General features: G+C 53.3%; 2 protein-coding genes across 4 annotated transcripts in view; one reads left to right on the forward strand and one right to left on the reverse strand.

The window, feature by feature from the left end:
- CLEC11A (C-type lectin domain containing 11A) overlaps window positions 1-24,302 on the forward strand; it is a 232,867-nt gene that overhangs the window by 124,388 nt on the left and 84,177 nt on the right. The gene's annotated exons all lie outside the window — the stretch shown is intronic.
- On the reverse strand, window positions 4,794-24,102 carry SYT3 (synaptotagmin 3). Of its 3 annotated transcripts, none has more exons than XM_050771491.1 (11): window positions 24,023-24,102; window positions 23,250-23,387; window positions 21,482-21,644; window positions 16,177-16,702; window positions 13,706-14,093; window positions 12,680-12,898; window positions 9,410-9,530; window positions 8,677-8,848; window positions 8,445-8,577; window positions 5,686-5,754; window positions 4,794-5,296 (listed from the first exon to the last, which is right to left on the reverse strand). In XM_050771491.1, the coding sequence occupies exons 3-10, from the start codon at window positions 21,627-21,629 to the stop codon at window positions 5,689-5,691; spliced, it is 1,773 nt and encodes a 590-aa protein (XP_050627448.1). In that variant the 5' UTR covers window positions 21,630-21,644; window positions 23,250-23,387; window positions 24,023-24,102; the 3' UTR covers window positions 4,794-5,296; window positions 5,686-5,688. The 3 variants fall into 3 exon arrangements, with proteins under 3 accessions (XP_050627448.1, XP_050627450.1, XP_050627449.1); XM_050771493.1 differs by having other exon boundaries at window positions 21,482-21,828; window positions 24,023-24,072; XM_050771492.1 differs by lacking the exon at window positions 24,023-24,102 and having other exon boundaries at window positions 23,250-23,531.

The raw sequence follows: 24,302 nt of genomic DNA on the forward strand, positions 1-24,302 counted from the left end.
ATTTCTTAAACCAGAAACAAAGGAGCCTTAACTATAAAGGAAAATGTTGATAAATTGGACTACATTAAAATAGAAACTGATCTTCATCAAAAAATACCATTAAAAGAATGAAAAGGCAAGCCAGAGAGTGGGAGAAAAATATGTATTCTAACAAAGGACTCATATGAAAAATAAAGAAAGAACTCCTACTAACCTGTTTTTTTAAAAAGGCAGAAAAACCAGTTGAAAAATGGACAAATGGTGTGAATTGACATTTCACAAAATAGCATATTCATATGGCCAATAAATATTTGAAACGGTGTTACATTTCTTTAGGCACTGGGCTAAAGGTAAATTAAAACCATAATAAAACACGGCTACACTCCCACCAGAATTGCTAAAATTGAAAGGACTAACAATACCAAATGTTGGTGAGCAACTGAAATTCTCAGAGACTGATGGCGGGGGTATAAATGGAGAAAATTAGTTTGAAAACCTGGTTGGCAGTGTCTATTAAAGATGAACATGAGGCTGGGAATGGTGGATCATGCCTGTAATTCCAACACTTTGGGAGGCCGAGGTAGGCAGATCACTTGAGGTCAAGACCATCCTGGCCACCCCAGTCTCAAAAAAAAAAAAAAAAAAAAAAAATGAACATTCACATAGCATGCACATGCCCTGGGACCTAGCAATTACACTTCTAGGTATATACCCAACAGAAATACAGAAATGCCTACATACGTTCACTAAAATTCAATGTGTACAGCAGTACTATAAGTGATTGTGCCAAACCAGAAGCCAACTAAATGTCAATCAACAGTAGAATGGATAAATAGATTATTATGTATTCCCATAACACCCTGACCTCGTGATCCTCGTGCCTCGTCCTTCCAAAGTGCTGGGATTACAGGGGTGAGCCATCATGCCTGGCCCATAGTGGAAAATTATTTAACCTTAAAAAGGAAGGAAATGTGGGCCAGGCGCGGTGGCTCACGCCTGTAATCCCAGCACTTTGGGAGGCCGAAATGGGAAGATCACGAGGTCAGGAGATCGAGACCATCCTGGCTAACATGGTGAAACCCCGTCTCTACTAAAAATACAAAAAAATTAGCTGGGCGTGGTGGCGGGCGCCTGTAGTCCCAGCTACTTGGAAGGCTGAGGCAGGAGAATGGCATGAACCCAGGAAGTGGAGCTTGCAGTGAACCGAGATCGCACCACTGCGCTCCAGCCTGGGCAACAGAGCAAGACTCCATCTCAAAAAAAAAAAAAAGAAAAAAAAAAACAAAAAGGAAGGAAATGCTAACACATGCTACAACATGGGTGAAGCCTGAGGACGTTCCTGCTAGGTGAAACAATCCTGTCATGAAAAGACATGCTGTATGATTCCACCCACACAAGGTACCCAGAGTAGTCAAATTGATAGGGAATTTCCCAGACGGTAGAATGTGCTTCCCAGGGGTTGGGAAGAGAAGCCAGTGGTAGTTGCTTAATCGGAACAAAGTTTCAATTCTACAAGAGGAAAGAGTGGAAATGAGTAGGGGTGATGATTGCACAACAATGCAACTGTACACTTAAAATTGGCTAAGTCTTGGGGAGGTGACTCATGCCTGTAATCTCAGCTACTCTGGAGGCTGAGGCAGGAGAATTGCTTGAACCTGGGAAGCGGAGGTTGCAGTGAGCCAAGATCACGCCAGTGCACTCCAGCCTGGCATCACAGCGAGACTCTGTCGCAAAAAAAAAAAAAAAAAAAAAAAAAAAAAAAATTGGCTAAGATGGTAAAGATTGTGTTATGTATATTTTGCAACAATGTACAAAAATTCAAACGAACCAGTTTTAGGTGTGAAGAATTTTGACAAATGTATTCAGTTGTGTGATCACTTCCATCATCCGGAAAGATTCCCTGTGTCCACTAGTAATCAATCTCTCCATAACCACTGCCACTGCCTCCAGTCAACCACTAATCCACTTTCTGCCCTTACATATTAGCCCCTTCCCTTCCCCTTTCCCTTTCCCTTCCCCTTCTCCTCCCCTCCCCTCCCCCTTTTTCTGTTTTCTTTTCTTTTCTTTTTCTTTTTTTTCTTTTCTTTTCTTTTGCTCTGTCACCCAGGCTGGAGTTCAGTGGTGTGATCTCGGCTCACTGCAACCTCCGCCTCCCAGGTTCAAACCATTCTCCTGCCTCAGCCTCCAGAGTAGCTGGGATTACAAGCGCTCGCTAACGCAACCAGCTAATGTTTGTATTTTTAGTAGAGATGGGGTTTCACCATGTTGGCCAGGCTGGTCTTGAACTCCTGACCTTGTGATCCACCTGCCTCAGCCTCCCAAAGTGCTGGGATTACAGGCGTGAGCCACCATGCCTGGCCTTTCTTTCTCTCTTTCTCTCTTTCTTTTTGAGATGGAGTCTCACTCTGTTGCCCAGGATGGAGTGCAGTGGTGTGATCTCGGCTCACTGAAACCTCCGCCTCCCTGGTTCAAGCGATTTTCCTACCTCAGCCTCCCAAGTAGCTGGGATTACAGGTGCCAGGTTGGTTTTGAACTCCTGATCTCAAGTAATCCGCCTGCCCCAACCTCCCAAAGTGCTAGGATTACAGGCATGAGCCATGATGCCCGGCCCATATTAGTGTTTTCTTTCTACAATTTCATGTAACTGGAATCCTACAGTATGTACCCTTGTGTCTGGCTTATATCACGTGACATCATGTTTTTGAGATTTATCCATGGTGCTATGCCTGTTGGCAGGTGGTTTGTGTTATGGCCGAGTCGTATTCCATCCTGTGGGCATACCACAGTTTGATCATCCACCCTCCCACTGATGAACAGTCATGTCATTTCTGCTTTTCCAGATCGGGACTATTATGAATAAAGCTGTTGTGAATACTTGTATGAACATGTTTTTATTTCTTACTGGTAAATACTTAGGAACAGGATTGCTGAGTCATATGGTAAGTTTGTGTTCATTTTATAAGAAACTGATCGACTGCTTTTCAAGGCGGTTACAGTGGGTTGAAAGGTGGCCCCCGAAAGATATACCCATGTCCCGTGCCCTGGAACCTGTGAGTGTGACCTTATTTAGAGGAAAGGTCTCTGGGATGTAATCAAGGATCTCCAAACAGCATCATCCTGGATTTAGAGTGGTTTCTTACATCCAGTGACAGGTGTCCGTATAGGGGAAAGGCAGAGGGAGATTTGAGACCCAGAGACACACAGGGGAAGAGGCAATGCAAAGACAGAAGCAGAGACTGGAGCGATGCCTCCATGAACCAAGGAAGGCCAAAGATCGCCAGCAGCCACCAGGAGGTAGGTGGGAGGTGGGAACCAGATTCTCCATCAGAGCCTCAGAAGGAAGCAACCTCACCAATGCCTCTGCCCAGGCCACAGTGCAGGCCTACTGGCTTCCAGGAGATTAATTCATCCCTCCAGCAAAAAGGTCCTGAAGGGCTTTGGACCAATCCCGGGCAAGATGGTCAGGAGAGGAAGAGGAGGAGTCAGCAAAGGCAGGAGGCGGGCCCAAGAGTCTGCCCAAACTGGACCCAATGATTGGCCCGGGGTGTCTCCAAGGTCTGAGCTGGACCAATCAGAATCGTGTTCCTGAATGACACAGCAGCTGAGAGACAGCTGATTCTCACATTGTTTCCTCTGAAGTTATCTCTCTGAAGGCAATTACAACAAGTCATGTTAATTTCTTGCAATGGCAGCAGATCCTGTTAATTTCCTACCCAACTATAGTTCCCCTCCCCATGCTTCCTCTAGGCAAAGTCCGCACCCCACCATGGGGACTGGAAATGACAGATGTTCACTAGCCAGACCGCTCTGCAACTCGGGGTAGCCACACAGCCGGGTTCTGGCAAGAGAGAAATAAGGAGAATTATTCTGTGGAGGAAAAAAGGGGAACACAGAAGGGGAGGCCCCGGTCTACACTGCCTGCTTTAGATGCCAGTGTGTGAGAACACGATGCTGCTATAGACAGTTTGTTCTCAGGAGGGGAATGAACACCAATCTCAGAGATGCCAGCTAAAGCCTAATGTTGTTGAGCAGCCGAACCAACCCTGGGACTGTCTTTGAAAAATCTGATATGCAAACATGGAAAAAAATCGTTTCACTTAAGCTCTTTCAGTGGAGAAGTTTTTGTTTGTTTGTTTGTTTTGCAGCCAAAGGTATCATAACAGATACAGCATTTTACACCTGGAGCTCCAAGTGGCCATCTCATTGCCACTGCAAACACTTGAGAGAGAAGTCAATAGCCAGGCGCAGTGGCTCACACCTGTAATCCCAGCACTTTGGCAGGCCAAGGCGGGCAGATCACAGGAGGTCAGGAGTTCGAGTCCAGCCTGGCCAACGGGGTGAAACCCCGTCTCTACTAAAAATACAAAAACTTAGCCAGGCACGGTAGCAAACGGCCATAATCCCAGCTACTCAGGAGGCTGAGGCAAGAGAATCGCTTGAAACCAGGAGGTTGCAGTGAGCCCAGATCACACCACTGCACTCCAGCCTGGGCAACAAGAGTGAAACTCCATCCAAAAAAAAAAGAGGAAAGCGGAAGTGAAAGAATCCCTTGAACACCTGGATCTAACCATGCCTGAAGTCCCTCTGTGTTCATAGGCTTTCCATGGACAGAGGTCTTTCAATTCTGTTTATGGTTTTGGGTTGAATTTTGTGTTCTGTACTCACAATGATCCTGGCTAACACCATTTTTATAAACTGAGGCTCAGCGAGATCATTAAGTTGCCCAGTCATAGAAAGAAACACAAATTTGTCTATTGCAGAGCCAGCATGTTCCAATCCAGCTTCCTAGTCTCAGAGAGGAGAGGAGGCCCAGGTGGAGTGAGACCCACGGAGTGTGTTTATTCTGGCGTTGATAGCAGCAGCAGTGGGGGAACCGGCCAGACGCGGGGTGTGGCGAACAGAAGGGGTGGACACAGGTGTGTGTGTGTCTGAAAGGACAGAGAGGATTGGCCCATTGACATTCACGGCGAGAACAAGGGTCGGGACACCAAGTCTTGGACGAACAGCAAAGTGACAGAGACAGACAGAGGGCTTTGGGGGGCAGGGGTCCCCCAGACATGCATGGCCCCTCGCCTCAAGGGGGAGCCCCAGGGAAGAAAAGACAGACACAGTGGAGGCTGAATGCCCCCCACCCTGAAAGAAGGAGCTGGGCCGGCCTCCTCCCATCCTCTCGCTTCCAGGGGTAGGAAGCCTAGGGCCAGGGCTGCCCTGCACCAGCAGCTCGGACGTTATGGCTTCAAGGAGATGAATTCACGGTCCGGGCAGGAAAGGATGGGATCCTGAGGGAGCCTGGTCCGATCCCGGGCCTAGGCCAGACCTGCACGATGGAGCAGGAGGGGAGGGGTCAGCGACGGCAGAGAACTGCGTCACGACCTCCTGCAGCTCCATCACCACCCAGAGACCCAGGAGTCCCAGGCCCAGCTCCTCCTCCCTCAGAGCCAGGAGTCCAGGCCCCCGGCCCCTCCTCCCTCAGACCCAGGAGTCCAGGCCCCCGGCCCCTCCTCCCTCAGACCCAGGAGTCCAGGCCCCCGGCCCCTCCTCCCTCAGACCCAGGAGTCCAGGCCCCCGGCCCCTCCTCCCTCAGACCCAGGAGTCCAGACCCCTGTCCCTCCTCCCTCAGACCCAGGAGTCCAGACCCTCAGCCCTTCCTCCCTCAGACTCAGGCATCTCCACCCCCAGCCCCTTCCCTGTGGCCAGGCTCCTTACCCCTCACTCAGAGTTCTCTTTCTCTGATAGTCCTTTGCTGCCTTTTGTGAAGCTGGTCAAAGTCTTTTCCTAAAGGAGAAAGTCCAGAAGGTTCAGGAGTGAGGGACAGAGATTTGAAACAGATGCTAATCATCAACAGGAGAAGACGTCAATCCTGTTTCATTATTTAGGACGCGCTTTCTCACTTGGCCCTGAAGTGATGGACAGATGGTATTACGATTCCATTCTACAGATGGAGAAATGGAGGCACAAAAAAGAGGCGTCTCTGCAAATGCGAGGAGAGATGGGGCTGTAGGGATGAGTGCGGCAGGTCCTGCATGGCATCAGAGGAGCTGAGACTCTGTCCTGGGGCCACTGGGGAGCCATGGGAGGGCTGTGAGCAAGGAAGGGGAGGGGAAGCTCTGGGTGTAGAAGGATCTTCTGAGGCCACAGGGAGCACGAGGGGCTGAAATTCATGGGCAGTGTCAGGGCTGGGCCCAGACTCTGTGCCGCCAGTGTTGCCCAACATGGGCAGTGGCTCACCAGAAACTCCTCAGGTTTGTGGAATGAATTAATGAATGGATGAATGAGTGAATGACAGAAGGAGGGAGTAGCCTCCATCCTATCCACCTTAGTAGAGTCCTCGTCTTTTCCAATCTCAAATCTGAGCTCTGTGCCCAGCTGCTCGGTCCCTCATCATCACTGGAAAAAAACCCATGGCAGGGCCGGACTCAGTCTGGTGATGTGGAAAGTTTCACCCGGTGCTAAATGTAAATGTGTGCCCCAAATGCAGCAATCAACAGAAATAATATTTAATGCAATATTGGCCAGGTGCGGTGGTTCGTGCCTGCAATCCCAGCACTTTGGGGGCCCGAGGTGGGTGGATCACTTGGAAGTTTGAGACCAGCCTGGCCAACATGGTGAAACTCTGTCTCTACAAAATAAATAAATAAATAAAATAATAAAATAAAATAAAATAAAATAAAATAAAATAAAAATTTAGCTGGGTGAGGTGGCACACGCCTGTAATCCCAGCTACTTGGTAGGCTGAGGCAGAAGAATCACTTGGACTCAGGGAGGGGAAGGTTGCAGTGAGCCAAGATTGCAGCGCTGCACTCCAGGCTGGGTGACAGAGTGAGACTCTGTCTCAATAATAATAATAATAATGATGCAATATTTTTTAAAAATCAAAATTAATGGCCGGGCGCGGTGGCTCAAGCCTGTAATCCCAGCACTTTGGGAGGCCGAGACGGGCGGATCACGAGGTCAGGAGATCGAGACCATCCTGGCTAACACGGTGAAACCCTGTCTCTACTAAAAAAATACAAAAAACTAGCCGGGCGAGGTGACGGGCGCCTGTAGTCCCAGCTACTTGGGAGGCTGAGGCAGGAGAATGGCGTAAACCCGGGAGGCGGGGCTTGCAGTGAGCTGAGATCCGGCCACTGTACTCCAGCCCCGGCGACAAAAAAAAAAAAAAAAAAAAAAAAAAAAAAAAAAATCAAAATTAATGCAAAACAAATCCATGATGAACAAAATATCAAATTTTTAAAAAGGGCCAGTCTCATGCCACATTAGACTGCTATTCCAAAGGAAATGTGTGTGCCCCTATATACTTGCTTTTTTTTTTTTAGGAGAGGGTTTCTTGCTCCATTGCCCAGGCTGGAGTGTGGTGGTGAGATCATAGCTCACTGCAGTAACAAACTCCTGGGCTCAAGGGATCCTCCTGCCTCAGCCTCCCAAGTAGCTGGGATTACAGGCGCCCGCCACCACACCCAGCTGCTTTTTGTATTTTTAGTAGAGACAGGGTTTCGCCATGTTGGCCAGGCTGGCCTCGAACTCCTGGGGTCAAGTGATCCTCCCACTTCAGCCTCCCAAAGTGCTGGGATTACAGGTGTGAGTCACCTCACTTGGCCCCATTAAAAAAAAAAATCCACTCAGTATGCTATGACCAAGTAATTTTCACAGCCTGCTCTTAACACAACACAAACCAAAACAAATAAAAACCCCACTCCATCTCCATCTTCTCACCCACTTTCTCCTCTGTTTTTCCTTTCCCTTCCCTTCCTTTCCCTTCCCTTCCCTTCCCTTCCCTCCCCTCCCCTTCCCTCCCCTCCCCTCCCCTTCCCTTCCCTTCCCTCCTTCCTTTCTCTTTCTTCTTCTTCTTTTTTTTTTGGTTGTTGTTATTGTTGAGACGGAGTTTCGCTCTTGTTGCCCAGGCTGGAGTGCAATGGCACCATCTTGGCTCACCACAACCTCCACCTCCCAGGTTCAAGTGATTTTCCTGCCTCAGCCTCCCAAGTAGCTGGGATTACACGCACGTGCCACCACACCCAGCTAATTTTGTATTTTTAGTAGAGACAGGGGTTTCTCCATGTTGGTCAGGCTGGTCTCGAACTCCTGACCTCAGGTGATCCGCCCGCCTCGGCCTCCCAAAGTGCTGGGATTACAGGCGTGAGCTACCGCGCCCGGCCCCCTCTATTTTCAACTTAGCCTCATGGGTAACAACAGCAGCGACCACTTACAGAACGTTTAACTCAGCACATCTCACCTCTATCCTAACAGAAGATGCTATCAACAGTCCCATTTCCTAGTGGGTAAACTGAGGCACGGAGCGCTTGGGTAACCGGCTCTAAGCCACACAGCTGAAGTTGGCACAGCAGGGATTGAAACCGAGGATGCCTGGTTCTGTGGCTTATAAACATGCAGGGCGTTCATTGCATGGATGAAGGGGCCGAGGGCGCACGGGTGCTTGTCAGGGGTGGGTATGGGACCCCACTCACCTCCACTAGCTGATGCCAGTGCTCCACGGGCTTGCGGGGGTTGGCCAGCATCTCCGCCCAGTGCTCGCGGCCGTGCGGGTCGGCAGCGTCGGGGCCCACGCGGCACACGCCGATCACCTCGTTGTGCCCGATGCTGGGGGTTGGGGTCGGTAAAGACCAGAGGAGGGCGGTGGGAGGGCCTGTCCCCACCCCAGTCCTCCTGCCTGCCCCCCACCCGGGCCGCGCCCCTCACCAGTCGTAGTCCACCACGGCGATGCTGAGCCCCACGTTCTCCACGCTCTCGGGGGCCACGTCGAACACCAGCGCCTCATTGTACGTGGGGTTCAGCGTGTTCTTCTTGATGGAGGTTTTCCGCTTCTTCAGACGCCGCCCCTCGCTGATCAGAGAGGCCTTCACGTAGGGGTCTGGGAACAGCAATGAAGCAAGGAACAGAGATTCCCTCCCTCAGACCTAGGGGTCCAAGACCCCAGTCCCCGAGCCCCTCCTCCCTCAGACCCAGAGGTCCGGGATCCCAGACCCCCAGCCCCTCCTCCCTCAGGCCCAGGAGTCCAGACGCCAGGTCCTCCTCCCTCAGACCCAGGAGTTCAGATCCCCAGCCCCTCCTCCCTCAGACCCCGGAGTCCAGATCCCCCAGCCCCTCCTCCTTCAGACCCAGGAGTTCAGATCCCCAGCCCCTCCTCCCTCAGACCCCGCGGAGTCCAGATCCCCCTGCCCCTCCTCCCTCAGACCCAGGAGTCCAGATCCCCAGCCCCTCCTCCCTCAGACCCAGGAGCCCAGATCCCCCGGCCACTCCTCCCTCAGACCCAGGAGCCCAGATCCCCCGGCCACTCCTCCCTCAGACCCAGGAGCCCAGATCCCCCGCCCCTCCTCCCTCAGACCCAGGAGCCCAGATCCCCCGCCCCTCCTCCCTCAGACCCAGGAGCCCAGATCCCCCGCCCCTCCTCCCTCAGATCCACGATCCTCACCTGAGAAGCCAGTGAGGTCCATCGCTTTGAGGTTAGAGGCTTTGATGATGGTCACGGTGAGGCGCCCGGCCGTGGGGAGGTAGCAGAGTGAGAAGTTGAGCTCCCCAAGATCTGCCTTTTCCTGCAGGTGGGGAAAAGGTCAGTGATATCTTGCCTCAGCCCCTCTTCAACTCTCCCTGATTTTCTCTCCCATTGGAGCCTCCCGCTCTCCACCCTGACATCCGGGCTCAGGCTTCCCATCCACTTAACAATCTGACTCTGGGCCAAGACCCAGTAACTCCCTGGCCACAGCTGCCCATGACCGTCAAAGCCTATTTGTTCTGTAGGGAAGATTGGAAGAAGCATGAGTGAGGGGAGAGAGAGAGAAGGTGAGAGAGAGAGACAACACAGAGAGAAATAGACTGAGACAGAAGCCAAAACACTGAGGGATGCAGCTGGAAAGACAGACCCACAGGCAAAGTTCTAAAGTCAGAGGGACAGAGGCCCAGAGAGAGGGGGACAGAGACCCAGAGAGAGAGGGGGACAGAGACCCAGAGAGAGGGGGACAGAGACCCAGAGAGAGAGAGGGGGACAGAGACCCAGAGAGAGGGGGACAGAGACCCAGAGAGAGAGGGACAGAGACCCAGAGAGAGAGAGGGGGACAGAGACCCAGAGAGAGAGGGACAGAGACCCAGAGAGAGAGGGACAGAGACCCAGAGAGAGAGGGGGACAGAGACCCAGAGAGAGAGAGATAGAGACCCAGAGAGAGGGAGTACAGAGACCTAGAGAGAGAAAGAGAGCGATATATAGAGAGAGACCCAGAGAGAGACAGAGGTCCGGAGAGAGAGGGACAGAGACAGTGGGTTGGGGTGTATAAAGACCCAGAGACAGTGATAGTTACCTGGAATTAAAGTGGAGGGACAGAGAGCAGAGAGTGAGAGAGAAACCTAGACTTAGACACCCTAGTCCCTGCACCGAAAGAGAGACACAGAGAGATGGACTGAGACAGAGTGGGACAAAGACGGAGCAGAGACACACACACCAGCCTGAGAGAGGGCAGATCCATCAGCCTCCACTGAAGTTTCCAGGACCGCCCCCAACCCTGACACACAGGCTGGAGCCATGCTGGAGCTAGCTGGGAGCTTTGACCAACCCGGCCCAGCCCTGCAGCCTCCCAGCTGCGCCAGCCCAGTGCCCTGGACTCCCCACTCACTCCCGTCAGGGCCTCTGTCCAGGCTGCCCCTCTGCCAGAACATTCTTCCCTCTACCTCCTCCTTGGCCTTTGAGCCTCTCCTCGTTCCACAAGCTCCCAGCTCCCCTACAGCCCCGCACAGCTCCTTCTGTGCCTCCCCATAACCCTAGCCCCTGACACAAGGCCCAGCCACCTAGACCTGGAGCTGCCGAGGGCTGTCTGGGGTCCCCAGGCCCTGCTCCTGAAAAAACAGTGGTTGAAGAAATGAATGAAGGCTGGGTGCAGTGGCTGATGCCTGTAATCCAAGCACTTTGGGAGGCTGAGGTGGGCGGATAACTTGAGCTCAGGAGTTTGAGACCAGGCTGGCCAACATGGCGAAACCCCATTTCTACTAAAAATACAAAAATTAGCCGGGTGTGGTGACGCATGCCTGTAATCCCAGCTACTTGGGAGGCTGAAGCAGGAGGATCACTTGAACCCAGGAGGTGGAGGTTGCAGTGAGCTAAGATTGCACGACTATACTCCAGCCTGGGTGACAGAGGGAGACTCTGACTCAAAAGAGAGAGAGAGAGAGAGAGAGAGAGAGGGAGAAAGAGAAATAGAGAATACACGAATCAGTGGAATGAGTGAGGAAAACTTCAAGTGATGATGATGGAGAGAGAAAATGAGAAGGGTGAGCACAAGAATGAGGCCAGCATGGATACAAAGAGAAGGCCCTGGGATGGGGCTGTCACGGCTGATGACCGGGAGCAGGAGCTGGTGGAACCCATGGGGCCCTGGGAACAGGGACCTTGGAACTGGGCACTTCAATCCCAAAGGCTGGGCTTGGGGGGCCAAGCAGGAAGACTGGGGAGAGCACCATGAAGAAGCCTAGAGGAAGAGCTATAGGCACCCAGCTCAACTGGACATCTGTCATTGGACAGATGGGGAAACTGAGGCTCAGAGAAGGAAAGGACCTTGAGGAGATCTAGTCCTCTCCTGATATGAAGGCCACCCTCCCCACAACAGACACACAGCTACCCCAGACTGGCAGAGAACTGGAATGTTGGATAATCCACAGATCAGATTGGAATGGGGGGCGCTGTAGAGTTGAGGATCTGAGATTTGTTGGGGCAGAAGAGCTCAGGACACACACACAACAAGTACCTAAGAGTGGGGCTGGGGAGGGATTGGAGGTACAGGGACAACGAGGTGCCAGAGGGCAGGGGTCATAAGGAATAAGGAAGAGGCCATTGGGCCCTGTAATCTGGATGCTGGGAGAACTGGGGAGTGTCTGGATACTGGGGATCCCAGGATGGCGGAGGCCTGGGGGATCAGGCTATCAGGATTTGGGCAGGGACCATGAAAAAACAGAGGGTGAGAATATGAAAGAGTTCCCATGTCAGGGGTTGGGAAAATTCAGAAGTTCAGAGATTAGAGAGGGATTGGGGCTTCTAGAAGTCCAGAACTTGGAAAGGAAGTTGGAAGGTCAGAAGTCTGGGGGGAGAGGGGAGAAGTCATGGGGTTGAGGCAGGAAGGCATCCGATGGCAAAGGGGGTGGGAGGTTGGAAAATCGGATCCAGGCCTGATGCTAATATTTGGCGACGTTGAGGAGAGGAAGGGTGTCTATTGTATCATTCTCTGTTGTTTTTTGTTTTGTTTTGTTTTGTTTTTGAGACAGAGTTTCACTCTTGTTGCCCAGGCTGGAGTGCAATGGCATGACCTTTGCTCACAGCAACCTCCACTTCCTGGGTTCAAGCGATTCTCCCTCCTGAGTGTCTGGGATTACAGGCATGTGCCACCACGCCTGGCTAATTTTTGTATTTTTAGTAGAGATGGGGCTTCTCCATGTTGGCCAGGCTGCCCTTGAACTCCCAACCTCAAGTGATCTGCCTGCCTCAGCCTCCCAAAGTGCTGGGATTACAGGCATGAGCCATGGCGCCCCGCCCATTCTCTATTCTTGCCTGTAAGTTTGCAATCTTCCCCAGTGTGATACATTTTAACAGAAAAATGTGGGGACAGGAAGTGAGGAAGTTATGAAGTCTGAAGGCAGGGGACTTGCAACCTGGGGGGCGCTCAGGGCCCTGGGAAGGGGAAGGTCAGGGGAGGGGGCCACTGACCGAGCCGCCCTCCACGATGTCCCTCCAGAGTGGGCGGTCAGGGGGCTGCTCGGCCAGCTCCAGGAGGTTGTCCAGCACCACCTGGCCGATGAGGTCGTGCCGCGAGAAGCGGTCAAAGTCATAGACGCTGAAGTGCAGTTTGCGTTGGGCCAGCTCGGCCAGGGGCACCGAGAATTGAAACGTCTCATTGAAGACGGGGTTCAGGGTCTTCCTGTGCACCTGGTGGTGGTGGGTGACAGGAGACAAGACACCGTGCCCATAAGCCCCTCCTCCACAGGATCCAGGAGTCCAGGACCCCAGCCCCTCCTCCCTCAGACCCAGGAGTCCAGGCCCAACACCTCCTCCCTCAGACCCAGGAGTCCAGACCCAGCCCCTCCTCCCTCAGACCCAGGAGTCCAGGCCCAGCCCCTCCTCCCTCAGACCCAGGAGTCCAGGCCCAGCCCCTCCTCCCTCAGACCCAGGAGTCCAGACCCAGCCCCTCCTCCCTCAGACCCAGGAGTCCAGGACCCCAGCCCCCCTCCTCCCTCAGACCCAGGAGTCCAGGACCCCAGCCCCTCCTCCCTCAGACCCAGGAGTCCAGACCCAGCCCCTCCTCCCTCAGACCCAGGAGTCCAGGCCCAGCACCTCCTCCCTCAGACCCAGGAGTCCAGGCCCAGCACCTCCTCCCTCAGACCCAGGAGTCCAGACCCAGCACCTCCTCCCTCAGACCCAGGAGCCCAGACCCAGCACCTCCTCCCTCAGACCCAGGAGTCCAGGCCCAGCCCCTCCTCCCTCAGACCCAGGAGTCCAGGCCCAGCCCCTCCTCCCTCAGACCCAGGAGTCCAGACCCCCAGCCCCCTCCTCCCTCAGACCCAGGAGTCCAGACCCCCAGCCCCCTCCTCCCTCAGACCCAGGAGTCCAGGACCCCAGCCCCTCCTCCCTCAGACCCAGTAGTCCAGACCCCAGCTCATCCTCCCTCAGACCCAGGAGTCCAGACTCCTAGCTCCCTCTCTGTGGGACCCCGGTGTCCAGCCTGCTGCTCCGGACCTTGGTCTGAAATTTTTTCTTTCGGTCAGGCAGCAGGTAGATCTTGACGTAGGGGTCTGAGAAGCCGTTGGAATCCTTGGCAGGGAGGTCCAGGGCCTGCAGGATCCTCACCACCAGCTGGTCTGAGCCATAGAGGTACCGCAGGGCGAAGCTGATGCGGCCACAGGGTGCCCCTGTGCCTGCTTCTCCGGAGCCTGGGGCCCCCCCACCCCGCCGGCCACCAGGGCCAGTCCCCTGGTACAGCTCGGGCTTAATCTGCCCAATGAGTTTGGCTTTTTCCTCGCCGCCAGGCAGGGGTAAGGGCAGGGCGGGTGGCCGCTCCTCACTGTTGGGGTCCGGCTGGGAGGTCAGAGTCTGCTGGGTGAGGGGTCGGGGCAGGGCTGGGTACCTGTAGGGGGTGGGGAGACCAAGGTGAGGTCAGTGACTCTGATCTTTGCATGCAGACACTTGAGAGATTCCTCCCTGCCTTTCCCTCTGTCACCCAGCCAGGTGGCCACAAGTGCCCTCCTTTGCTCACTGTGTGAGCTTGAGGGAGCCACTGGACTCCCTGAGCCTCAGTTTCCCCATTGGTATCTGGGGGCATTTCCTCCCTCCCTCCCTTTCTTCTTTCTTTCCTTCTTTCCTTCTTTTTTGAGACGGAGTTTTGCTCTTCTCGCCCAGGCTGGAGTGCAAAGGCATGATCTCGGCTCACTGCAACCTCTGCCTCCCAGGTTCAAGCAGTTCTCCTGCCTCAGCCTCCTGAGTAACTGGGAGTACAGGTGTGTGCCACCATACCTGGCTAATTTTTATATTTTTAGCAGAGACGGGGTTTCACCATGTTGGTCAGGCTGGTCTCAAACTCCTGACCTCAGATGATCCGCCTGCCTCGGCCTCCCAAAGTGCTGGGATTACAGGCATGAGCCACCGCGCCCAGGCTCATTCTCCCCGTTTCAAAGCTAGCTCCAGCCTATACCTGTGAATGCACCAGCTTTCAGTAACCTCCTTTGGGCCTCAAGCTGGTGACCCAGGATGCTTCTCCATGGACCCCCGACGCCCCACATAACACAGACCTTCCTTGAGCCCTCTTCTGCCCTTCTCTTAATCTCCCCGGCCGTCTCTCCTCTCTATCCCCACTGTCCTGGTCACAGCTCAGGCCTTGTCCTCTCCTGAACTCTCAGCCTCCAGTGTCTCCCTCCAGCCCACCCCATGTGGCCCCAGAGGGTTCCTTCTATACCCAGAGCTGACTCTGCCCCTCCCCTGCTCATAGCCCTCCCATGGCTTTTCAGTGCCCTCAGGACAAAGTCCCAGAGCCTCAGCCTGGCACTCAAAGCCCCGTGTGGTCTGGTGTCCGTAGCCACATCTCTCAAGTTTTCTTTTTTCTTTTCATTTTTTTTTTTTTTTTTTTTTTTGAGATGGAGTCTCACTCTGCCACCCAGGCTGGAGTAGAGTGTACAATCTTGGCTCCTGGGTTCAAGAGATTCTCCTGTCTCAGCCTTCTGAGTAGCTGGGATTACAGACACATACCACCACACCCGGCTATTATTATTTTTTGTATTTTTAGTAGAGACGGGGTTTCACCAGGCTGGTGTCGAACTCCTGACCTCAAGTGATCTGGCCACCTCAGCCTCCCAAAGTGCTGGGATTACAGGCATGAGCCACCGTGCCCAGCCTGAAGTTTTCTTTTTTTCAAACTTATTCTCATGCCTTGGTGACTAAGGCATGGTGCCCTGGCTGTCCCCTTGGTGTGGGCTGTCCCCACAATGCACTATGATCTCGTTCTCCTCTTATCTTTGCCTGGGCCGCTCCCTTCACCTGGAATGCCCAGGTCACAGCCCTGCCTCTTTGCCTGACTAACTCTCCCTCAGCCTGCAAGTCTCAGCTGAGACACCTCCACCTCCAGGAAGCTTCCAGCCTTCTCCCAGCTGTGGTCCCCTGAACTGCTTTCCTGCCTCACCAGCCCAGCTACACCAGGACAGCCAGTCTGGGGGCCGCCTCCCCTGCACTGTGAGTAACAGGAGGGCAGAGTCCGGTGTTTTCCTAACACCCTGCTCAGGCCTAGTTTATATTAGTGCTCAATATACATTTACAGGTATATTGAGGAATAATGAATGAAGGAACTCCAGGTCCCACTACCAATCCTGGCTTAGAGTGAAAGGGGGTGAATTGCCTTGTGCCACAGGGACTTGGGGATCCAACCTCATTCTCCTCTACTTTCCTGTCCTGAAGTCCTTTCCCCAGTCTCCTCCCTCTGGACCCAGGAATTCAGGCCCCCAGTCCCCTACTCCTTCGGGTCCAAGGGGTCTAGACCCCATAGCCCCAACCTCCCTCAGAGCCAGGAGTCTAGGGCCCCACCCTCCTCTTTCCCTAAGATCCAGGAGTCAATACCCCGATTTCCCTCCAAATCCCGAACCCATAAGAACCATAGATGGGAAAGAGACACAGAGGAGGAGCAGAAGTTCAGAGTGGACCCCCAGCCAAGTATCCTCTCTCACCTGGTGGTGGGTGCCAGGCTTGTGACCTGCTGATGTGACTGGGCGCTGGGCAAGCCCCCACCACTGGGGGGCAGCAGGAGCAACCCAGAGCCTGCTCCCCCCTCGGAGGGCAGCTCAGGGGATGTTTGGCTCGGTTTGACCCCAGCGGCCACTGCAGCTGCTGCAGCCTCTGGATACGAGTCCATGTCCAAGTAGGAGGGCTCAGGGGTGTCAGAACCCCCCAGGCTGCCTGGCTCCAGCAGCTCAGCAAAGGGTGGATGGTGGGTGGTGTGGGCATGGTGGTGTGGGCCGCCCAGCAGAGGATGGCCACCCAGGCCAGCACCGAGGTGGTGCCCGCCGCCGCCTACCAGGCCTGCCAGCCCAACACCAGGGCCTAGGTCTTTGCGCAGGGGGCCACCACCTACTGCCGAGCCTCCCTTGTCCCGCCAGGGCACCCAGCACAACTTCCAGGACACGAAGAGAGAGACACCCAGAAGGACAATGCCACAGAATGTCACGATGACCGACAGCAGGCTCACGGAGATGTCTGGAGAGAATGAGGACAGAGGTAGGGGTCAGGATGGGGTCACAGTACCTCCTCCCTCTGCTGTCCCCAAAGAGTTAACCCTTCATATTTGCCATGCAATTGTCCATGCAATCGCAAGTGCCAGGCACTTTACACATATTACTTAATATATGTTCTACAACTCTACAAGGTAAGTATTGTATTTTTTTTTTAAAGAGATGGAATCTCTGTTACTCAGGCTGGAGTGCAGTGGCATGATCATAGCTCACTGCACCCTCGAACTCCTGGGCTCAAGCAATCCTCTCACCTCAGCCTCCCAAGAAGCTGGGACTACAGGTACTTGCTATCACACCTGGCTAACTTTTAAATTTTTTTGTAGAGATGAGGTCTTGCTCTGTTGCCCAGGCTGGTCTCGAACTCCTGGCCTCAAGCAATCTTCCCACCTTGGCCTCCCAAAGTGCTGTGATTACAGATGTGGCCACTGTGCCCAGCCCAGTATTTCTACATAACCATTTTAAAGATGAGGAAACTGAGACACAGAGAGATTCAGTGATTTGTTTAAAGCTTTACAAGTAACAAATGACAGATCTGAGATTTGAATCCAGCAGTCTGTCTCCAGATTTTATTCTCTTAATCACTAGACTTTGGTGCCTCTCTATAAGAGAACACAACATGTGAGGTAGCACCAAGGTCCTGCAAAATGCTCAGAGATGGTCAAGGAAGCAGGGACCCTGCATGACAGTTAGGCAGGTCAGGGTTGAAATCACGCTTGCTGTGTGGCCTTGGGAACGTATCTTAACCACTCTGAACCTTACACTTCCTATTTCCCAAGTAGGAAAAATCAGTTCTTCTCTCTTATAGTAGTTTGAAGGAATGCAGAAGGTAAATCACATGTGGAAGATAATAACAAACATATCTTGAGGGGTGATTACATACCAGATATCTCAGTACTTTATAGGGGTCAGGTTATTTAAGCCTGCCAGGCACTACATGAGGTTAGCAACATATTTATCCCTGTTTTCCACACAAAAAAACTGAGATCAGTATACCTGTAATCACCTGCTCAAAGTTCATAGCTGGTAGGTGGTAGAGTCAGGATTTAAGCCTGGGAAGCCTGGCTTCAAAGCCCATGGTCTTCACCATGATGCTATCACACCTCAATGCTTCCCAATAAATAGTAGTTCAAATGTGAATTTTTATTAGAATAATAAATCCTATTGCTGCCACCATGTGTGTCCAACACCATCAACACCATAGCTAACACAATCTGAATGCCACATATGTGCTGATATGCCTTGCAGAGAAATCCAAGTACAGAATTGTTCTTACAACCAAAGGTTTTGGGCTTCTTCAGTAATTGGTACCAGGAGTGGGGTTTTTCAGAAATGACCTTCAAGGAATGGGAATTTATTTTGAAATGGACTTCTGGATGTTGGCAAAGTGAAAGGGAAAATCCCTACTCCAAACAGACAGTGGATTATGGTGGGGAAGCAGGTAGGAAGGCCATTGCCAGCAAGGACAGCTGAGTTACATTAGGGGACACACAGCAGGAAGGGGATGCCTTCTTGTCCTGTACTGCTCAGTGAAGCTATAGTGGTGTGTGACATTAATCCTTATGACATTATATAACTTTGAAATGACTTATCCCATTTTACATATGAGAAAACAGGCTCTGAGAGAGAGGAAGTGGCCCTGCAGGGACACATACCAGGCACTGGCAGAACTCTGGGTTTCCTTCTCCCCTCCCTCTTAGGGTGCTTTATTTATTTATGTATTTATTTTATTTTTTTGGAGGCAGTCTTGCTCTGTCATCCAGGCTGGAGTGCAGTGGTGTGATCTCAGTTCACTGCAGCCTCTACCTCCCAGGTTCAAGCACTTCTTGTGCCTCAGCCTCCTGAGTAGCTGGGACAACAGGTGGGCACCACCACGCCTGGCTAATTTTTGTATTTTTGGAATAGACGGGGTTTTGTTATGTTGGCCAGGCTAGTCTCAAACTCCTGGCCTCAGATCCATCCACCTCAGCTTCCCAAAGTACTGGGATTATAGGCATGCACCACCATGCCTGGCCAGACTGCTCCTTTTTTTTTTTTTTTTTTTTTTTTTGAGACAGAGTCTCACTGTGTCACCCAGGCTAGAGTGCAGTGGTGCGATCTCGGCTCACTGCAAGCTCCGCCCCCTGGGTTCACGCCATTCTCCTCCCTCAGCCTCCCGAGTAGCTGGGACTAAGGTGCCCACCACCATGCCCGGCTAATTTTTTGTTTTTGTGTTTTTAGTAGAGATGGGGTTTCACCCGTGTTAGCCAGGATGGTCTCAATCTCCTGACTTCGTGATCCACCCACCTCAGCCTCCCAAAGTGCTGAAATTACAGGTGTGAGCCACCGCGCCCGGCCCAGAGTGTTCCTTTTTAAGTGGCCAACACTCACTGAGCATTCTGGGAGGCCTGTTAGAAACCAGAGGCAAGGACTTTACGAGCCTCCTGAACACAGGGCGAGTTGAGAAAACAGGGTCATTATGGAGAAAAATGAAACAGATGCTTTCCCCTACTGCCAGCCTGATTCAGACCCTGTTCAGCTCAGAACATGGATCCCACACACCCTGACAGGTTCGCCATTCCTGTCTGCACAGACCGGGGAGCTATTTGGGCATGGAGAGGTGGTGTAGTTGTGCAGTAGAAGATTCGCCTTGTGCAGAGAAAGGTTTGGCCCTTGATCAGCTCCTGGGAGGGATCTTCTTTTTTTTTTTTTTTTTTTTTTTGAGACGGAGTCTTGCTCTGTCACCCAGGCTGGAGTGCAGTGGCCGGATCTCAGCTCACTGCAAGCTCCGCCTCCCGGGTTCACGCCATTCTCCTGCCTCAGCCTCCCGAGTAGCTGGGACCACAGGCGCCCGCCAGCTCGCCCGGCTAGTTTTTTGTATTTTTTAGTAGAGACGGGGTTTCACTGTTTTAGCCAGGATGGTCTCGATCTCCTGACCTCGTGATCCGCCCGTCTCGGCTTCCCAAAGTGCTGGGATTACAGGCTTGAGCCACCGCGCCCGGCCTGGGAGGGAACTTCTAAGCCCAGGGAATGTCCTGCCTGATTAGAGTGTCTTTGTTTATCTGGAGCCTTGGATCATGCGGCATAGTCTATGCTAACACTGTGATGTATGCTGGAGGCCTCCGGCTCAACCTCTGGAGGAGCTGGAGACTGAAGTCAGCCACACCAGCAATCAGCCACGTATATGGGACTGGCCCCCAATAAAAACCTTGCACACCAAGGCCCAGGTGAGCTTCCCCAGTTCGTAATAGACTGTGCATGCTGTCACACGTCATTGCTGGGAAAATGAAGCACTGTCCATGTCACTCCACTGGGAGAGGATGACTGGAAGCTCACACCTGCTCTGTCCTGGATTCTGCCCTGGGTGCCTCTTCCCTTTACTGACTTCAGTCTATATCGTTTCACTGTAATAAATCATAACCATGAGTATAACAGTTTCCGGCCAGGCACGGTGGCTTATGCCTGTAATCCCAGAACTTTGGGAGGCTGAGGCAGGTGGATTACTTGAGGTCAGGAGTTCGAGACCAGCCTGGCCAACATGATGAAACCCTGTCTCTACTAAAAATACAAAAAAAAAAGTAGCTAGGTGTGGTGGCAGGCGCCTGTAATCCCAGCTACTCAGGAGGCTGAGGCAGAAGAATCGCTTGAACCTAGGAGGCAGAGAATGCAGTGAGCCGAGATCCCACCATTACACTCCAGCCTGGGCAACAAGAGTGAAACTCTATCTCAAAAACAAACAAACAGACAAACAAAAACAGTTTCCTGAGTTCTGTGAGTCAATGATTCTAGCAAATCATTGAAGCTGATGGTGGTCGTGAGGACCCCCAAACTACAGTGCTGTACTAGACTACGCAGGATTTAGTTTTGCCTCTGCTACCATAGAGCCTCTGGGCAAGTGACCGCTGCTCTCTCGGCCTTATCCCTCATGACTGTCACCTGGACATCCTGCATGTGAGGTGCCAGGCCCTGCCCTGGGGCTCAGCAGATGCGACTGTGGTTGTAATCACTCAGCACATGCTCCCTCTCGTCAGCATTTCCTCATCTGGGCAACGGCACTCATAATGTTTCCTCGTTCCCAGAACCCTGCTGCTTTCCAGCTGTGTGACCTTGGACAGGTCACTTCACCCTTCTCAGCCTCAGTTTCCTCTGTTGAAAATGGGGATTGTATGTTCCACAAAGGGTCACTGTCTCAATGAGTAATCATTGAGATGTGCAAAGGGCCTCGCGTGCTGCCTGGACCACAGTGGGTGCCCAGTAAGCGAATCCCAGCATCGAATGAATGACCACTGCGTGCCCAGCATTGTTCTAAGTGCTTCCTGGGTGTTGCATCATTTAAGCCTTTCATCTGCTCGATGAGGCATCCCTTTTATTATCCCCATTTTCCAGGTGAGGAGACTGAGGCCCAGAAGTAGAGTCACTTACCAACAGCCATGCAGTTATTTAAAAAGTCAGGGACATGGAACTTGAACCCAAACAAGTCAGTCTGACTCAAGAGCCTGAGATTTACACAAGATGCACAGAGATATCTGAAGGGGGCATTTGGTGATGGTAGTCAGAGGGAGGCCCACAGGGCAAAACTCAAAAAGCGGACCACACAGCTCCTTTTCCTTGGATCAGAGATTTGGGAGAGGGGCAGCAGCAGGCAGGATGGGGGCAAGACTCTGTGAGGGACTGACCCCGCAAGTGATGGAAAGCTGAGCAGTTCTGCTCCGAGTCGCCCGGCCATAGTGCAGGCAGGGGGTTGGCCAAGACAGGCAGGGGTGCTGACCTGCATCTGGACCCCGGGGATAGCCTCGGATTCGGTCACTGAACTCCTGGCACCTGTTGCTGGTGTCAGCATCTCGGATCCGTGCACAGAGGTCTGAGACCAGGACGAGTGCCCGCCGGCAGAGGTCATCCTCGTAGTCTCCTGACATGGTGGCCGTCTGGTCCTGTGCGTGGGAGGGATGGGGCAAGGGTGCAGATGGGAAACAGAATGGGAGAGCAGGGTGGGCAGGTGTGGAGATAAGGGTGGAAGGAGACACCGAGCAAAGGAAGGATGGGCAAAGGGGACAGAGATTAGGGGCAGATGGATTAGGGATGGAGATTTGAGGAAGAAGGACAAGGTGACAGGTACTAGAGAGGGATGGACAAGGAAAAGGAATTAGGAGTGGACAGACAAGAGGGCAGAAATTAGGGATGGAGATAGTAACAGGGACTGGGTACGTCAAGGGGACAGAGATGGGTGTGAATGGAGTAGAGGACAGAGAATAGGGACAAATGAACAAGGAGGAAGAGATGGAGAAGGGCAGTGAAGGGACTAATGAGAATGCACAAATAAAGGGATGGACAGATGAGGAAACAAATATTAGGGCTGCACAGATGAAGGAACAGGAGTTAGGGATGAGCAGACAAGGTGCCAGCCATTCATCATTCATTCATTCAACAAACATCCCTCCAGCACCAACTGCGCCCTACGTGCTGTGCTGGTTGCTGCGAATCCAGCAGAGAACAAGGTCCTGGAGTTCTCTGACCTCCTGGTGTCACAATCCAACGAGAGGAGACATAGAGTAAACAAGCAAACAAAAACACATACACAAACCTGTCGTTCTCAGACTGACTGTCAGAAGCACTCCACAGGACACAGCCGGAGGATGCATCACAAAGGAACTCAGAGGGGGACGGTCAGGGAGGGCTCTCCCAGACCTGAAGGATGACATGGAGCCAGCCACAGGCAGGGGACAGTGGCGCTGGGGTGGGGAAAAGCATTTTAGAGAAAGGCATTTTAGACGGCAGGAACAGGATGAGCAGGGACTTAGGGTAGGAAAGCACTTGGAGGGTCCAGGGACCAAGGAGGCCAGAGTGGGGTAGACGCAGGGAGGGCCAGGAGAGAAGGATGGATGCCGGTAGAGAGAGAGGAGGTGAATAGGTACGGTGGGAGCCTGGGGGTGGAAAGGTGGAGATGCAGAGATGGGGACCAAGTTGAGGGAAGGAGACAGACAGGGAGGGGAGACAGAGATAATGTGAAGGGCAGACTGAGGCTCGGAAGAGATGAAGAGGTGAACAGGCAGGCAGAAGGAAAGTCAAGGATTGAGACGGGATGGACAGTGACAAGGAATGAACTGAGATGTAATTAATTCACAGGGGCTCGAGAGACAAGGGGACAAGAGACGGTGAAGAGGGGCAGGCAGGAGTGTGGGCAGAAATATCTTTGAAAGAGAAATGGTCGAATGGGAGCATGGATGGGTGCGGAAATAAAGGACAGTGGATGATGGCTAGAGATCACAGACAGACAAAAGGAGAGAGGAGGGCTGGGCAGGCAGACATGGGTTCATAAGGGAAGGTTCAATGAGCACATAAATGAGAGGAGGCTAGGAAGGAGAGGTGGATGTGAGGAGAGGGGGAATTAGTGACACATGGCTCGGAGCCAGGCATCAAGATGGGTTGAAGGGGATGCAGGGGAATTAGGAACAGACAGACCAGGGCTCACAGATGGACAGGTGTCGTGGGGGTGCTGCAGAAGGCCAGGACTCTAAGACAGGCATGGTCACACTCACCTGCGCTTATCTCTGCCGTGTTCTGGGTGGCAGCCGAGGCGGCGGCGGGCGGCAGCCCATGGGGGTTGTAGGGCGGACAAGGGACTGTGGACCCGTTCCCACGCGCCGGGTAATGAGAGGGGAAGTCTGATCTGGGAGCTGAGGCCAGGAGAAAAAGCTCAGCTTAAGAGTCACATCTTGTCCTGCTCGAGCCAGCTGCCCTACCCCAGGCGACCCACTGGGAGCCCGGCCACCCCCTCCCACCTCAGGGCCCCCAGCTCCCGTTAAGGGCTTAGAGACTACAATTCCCGGCAGGCCTCGCGCTCGCGCTGCTGCGGCTTCATAGACCCGGAGCTGCAGGGCTGCTGGGAGTTGAAGTCCTTAATGCCTCTCCGGGCTGCAGAGAGGATGGTTTTTTTTTTTTTTTTTTTTTTTTAAAGGTTGTGGGGGGGTTAAGATGCTGGGGTCCCAAGACGCTGCAGGGGAGGGGAACAATGTCCAGGACTTCGAAAAGCCACGGAGCCCTAAGTCCTCAGGGGCCACGGAATGGGGAAACGATTTCCCCGCGCTGGAGATAGGTGGGCGACGGGTGGGGTACACCCAGGTGTTCGGGACCCCCTTCCAGGGCCACGTGCCCCTCCCCCGGGGTGGCCAGAGAGGGCTGCAGCGCTCCCACTCCCGGGCCCAAGATCCACGCGCCTCTGCATCTACCCCGCCCCCATGCGCCGGGGCCGACCCCCGGGATCTGGCTGGGGCTGGGGCTTTGGCAGGGGGAGGGGGAGGAGCGGACTCACCCGGAGCCGCCGCTGCCGCCGCCGCCGCCGCAGACCCGCGCGCCCGCCGCGGTGCCGGCTCGGCTCCTCCCCTCGCCACTGTCGCAGGTCCGCGGCTCCTCCCCCTGCACTCCCTCCTTTCCCCACTCCGAACCCGCGGCGAGAAAGCCGAAATCACTTGGCCTCAGCAAGGAAGCAGGGAGATTTCCCGGGACCAAGGCAGCAGAGACCCAGTGGGTTTCCACACTGGGGACCCAGAGATCTGGGATCGTGACGTGCTGCTTCTCCAGGGTCTCCGTCC

This window comes from Macaca thibetana, chromosome 19 (genome assembly GCF_024542745.1).
Source record: "Macaca thibetana thibetana isolate TM-01 chromosome 19, ASM2454274v1, whole genome shotgun sequence".
NCBI lineage: Eukaryota > Metazoa > Chordata > Mammalia > Primates > Cercopithecidae > Macaca > Macaca thibetana.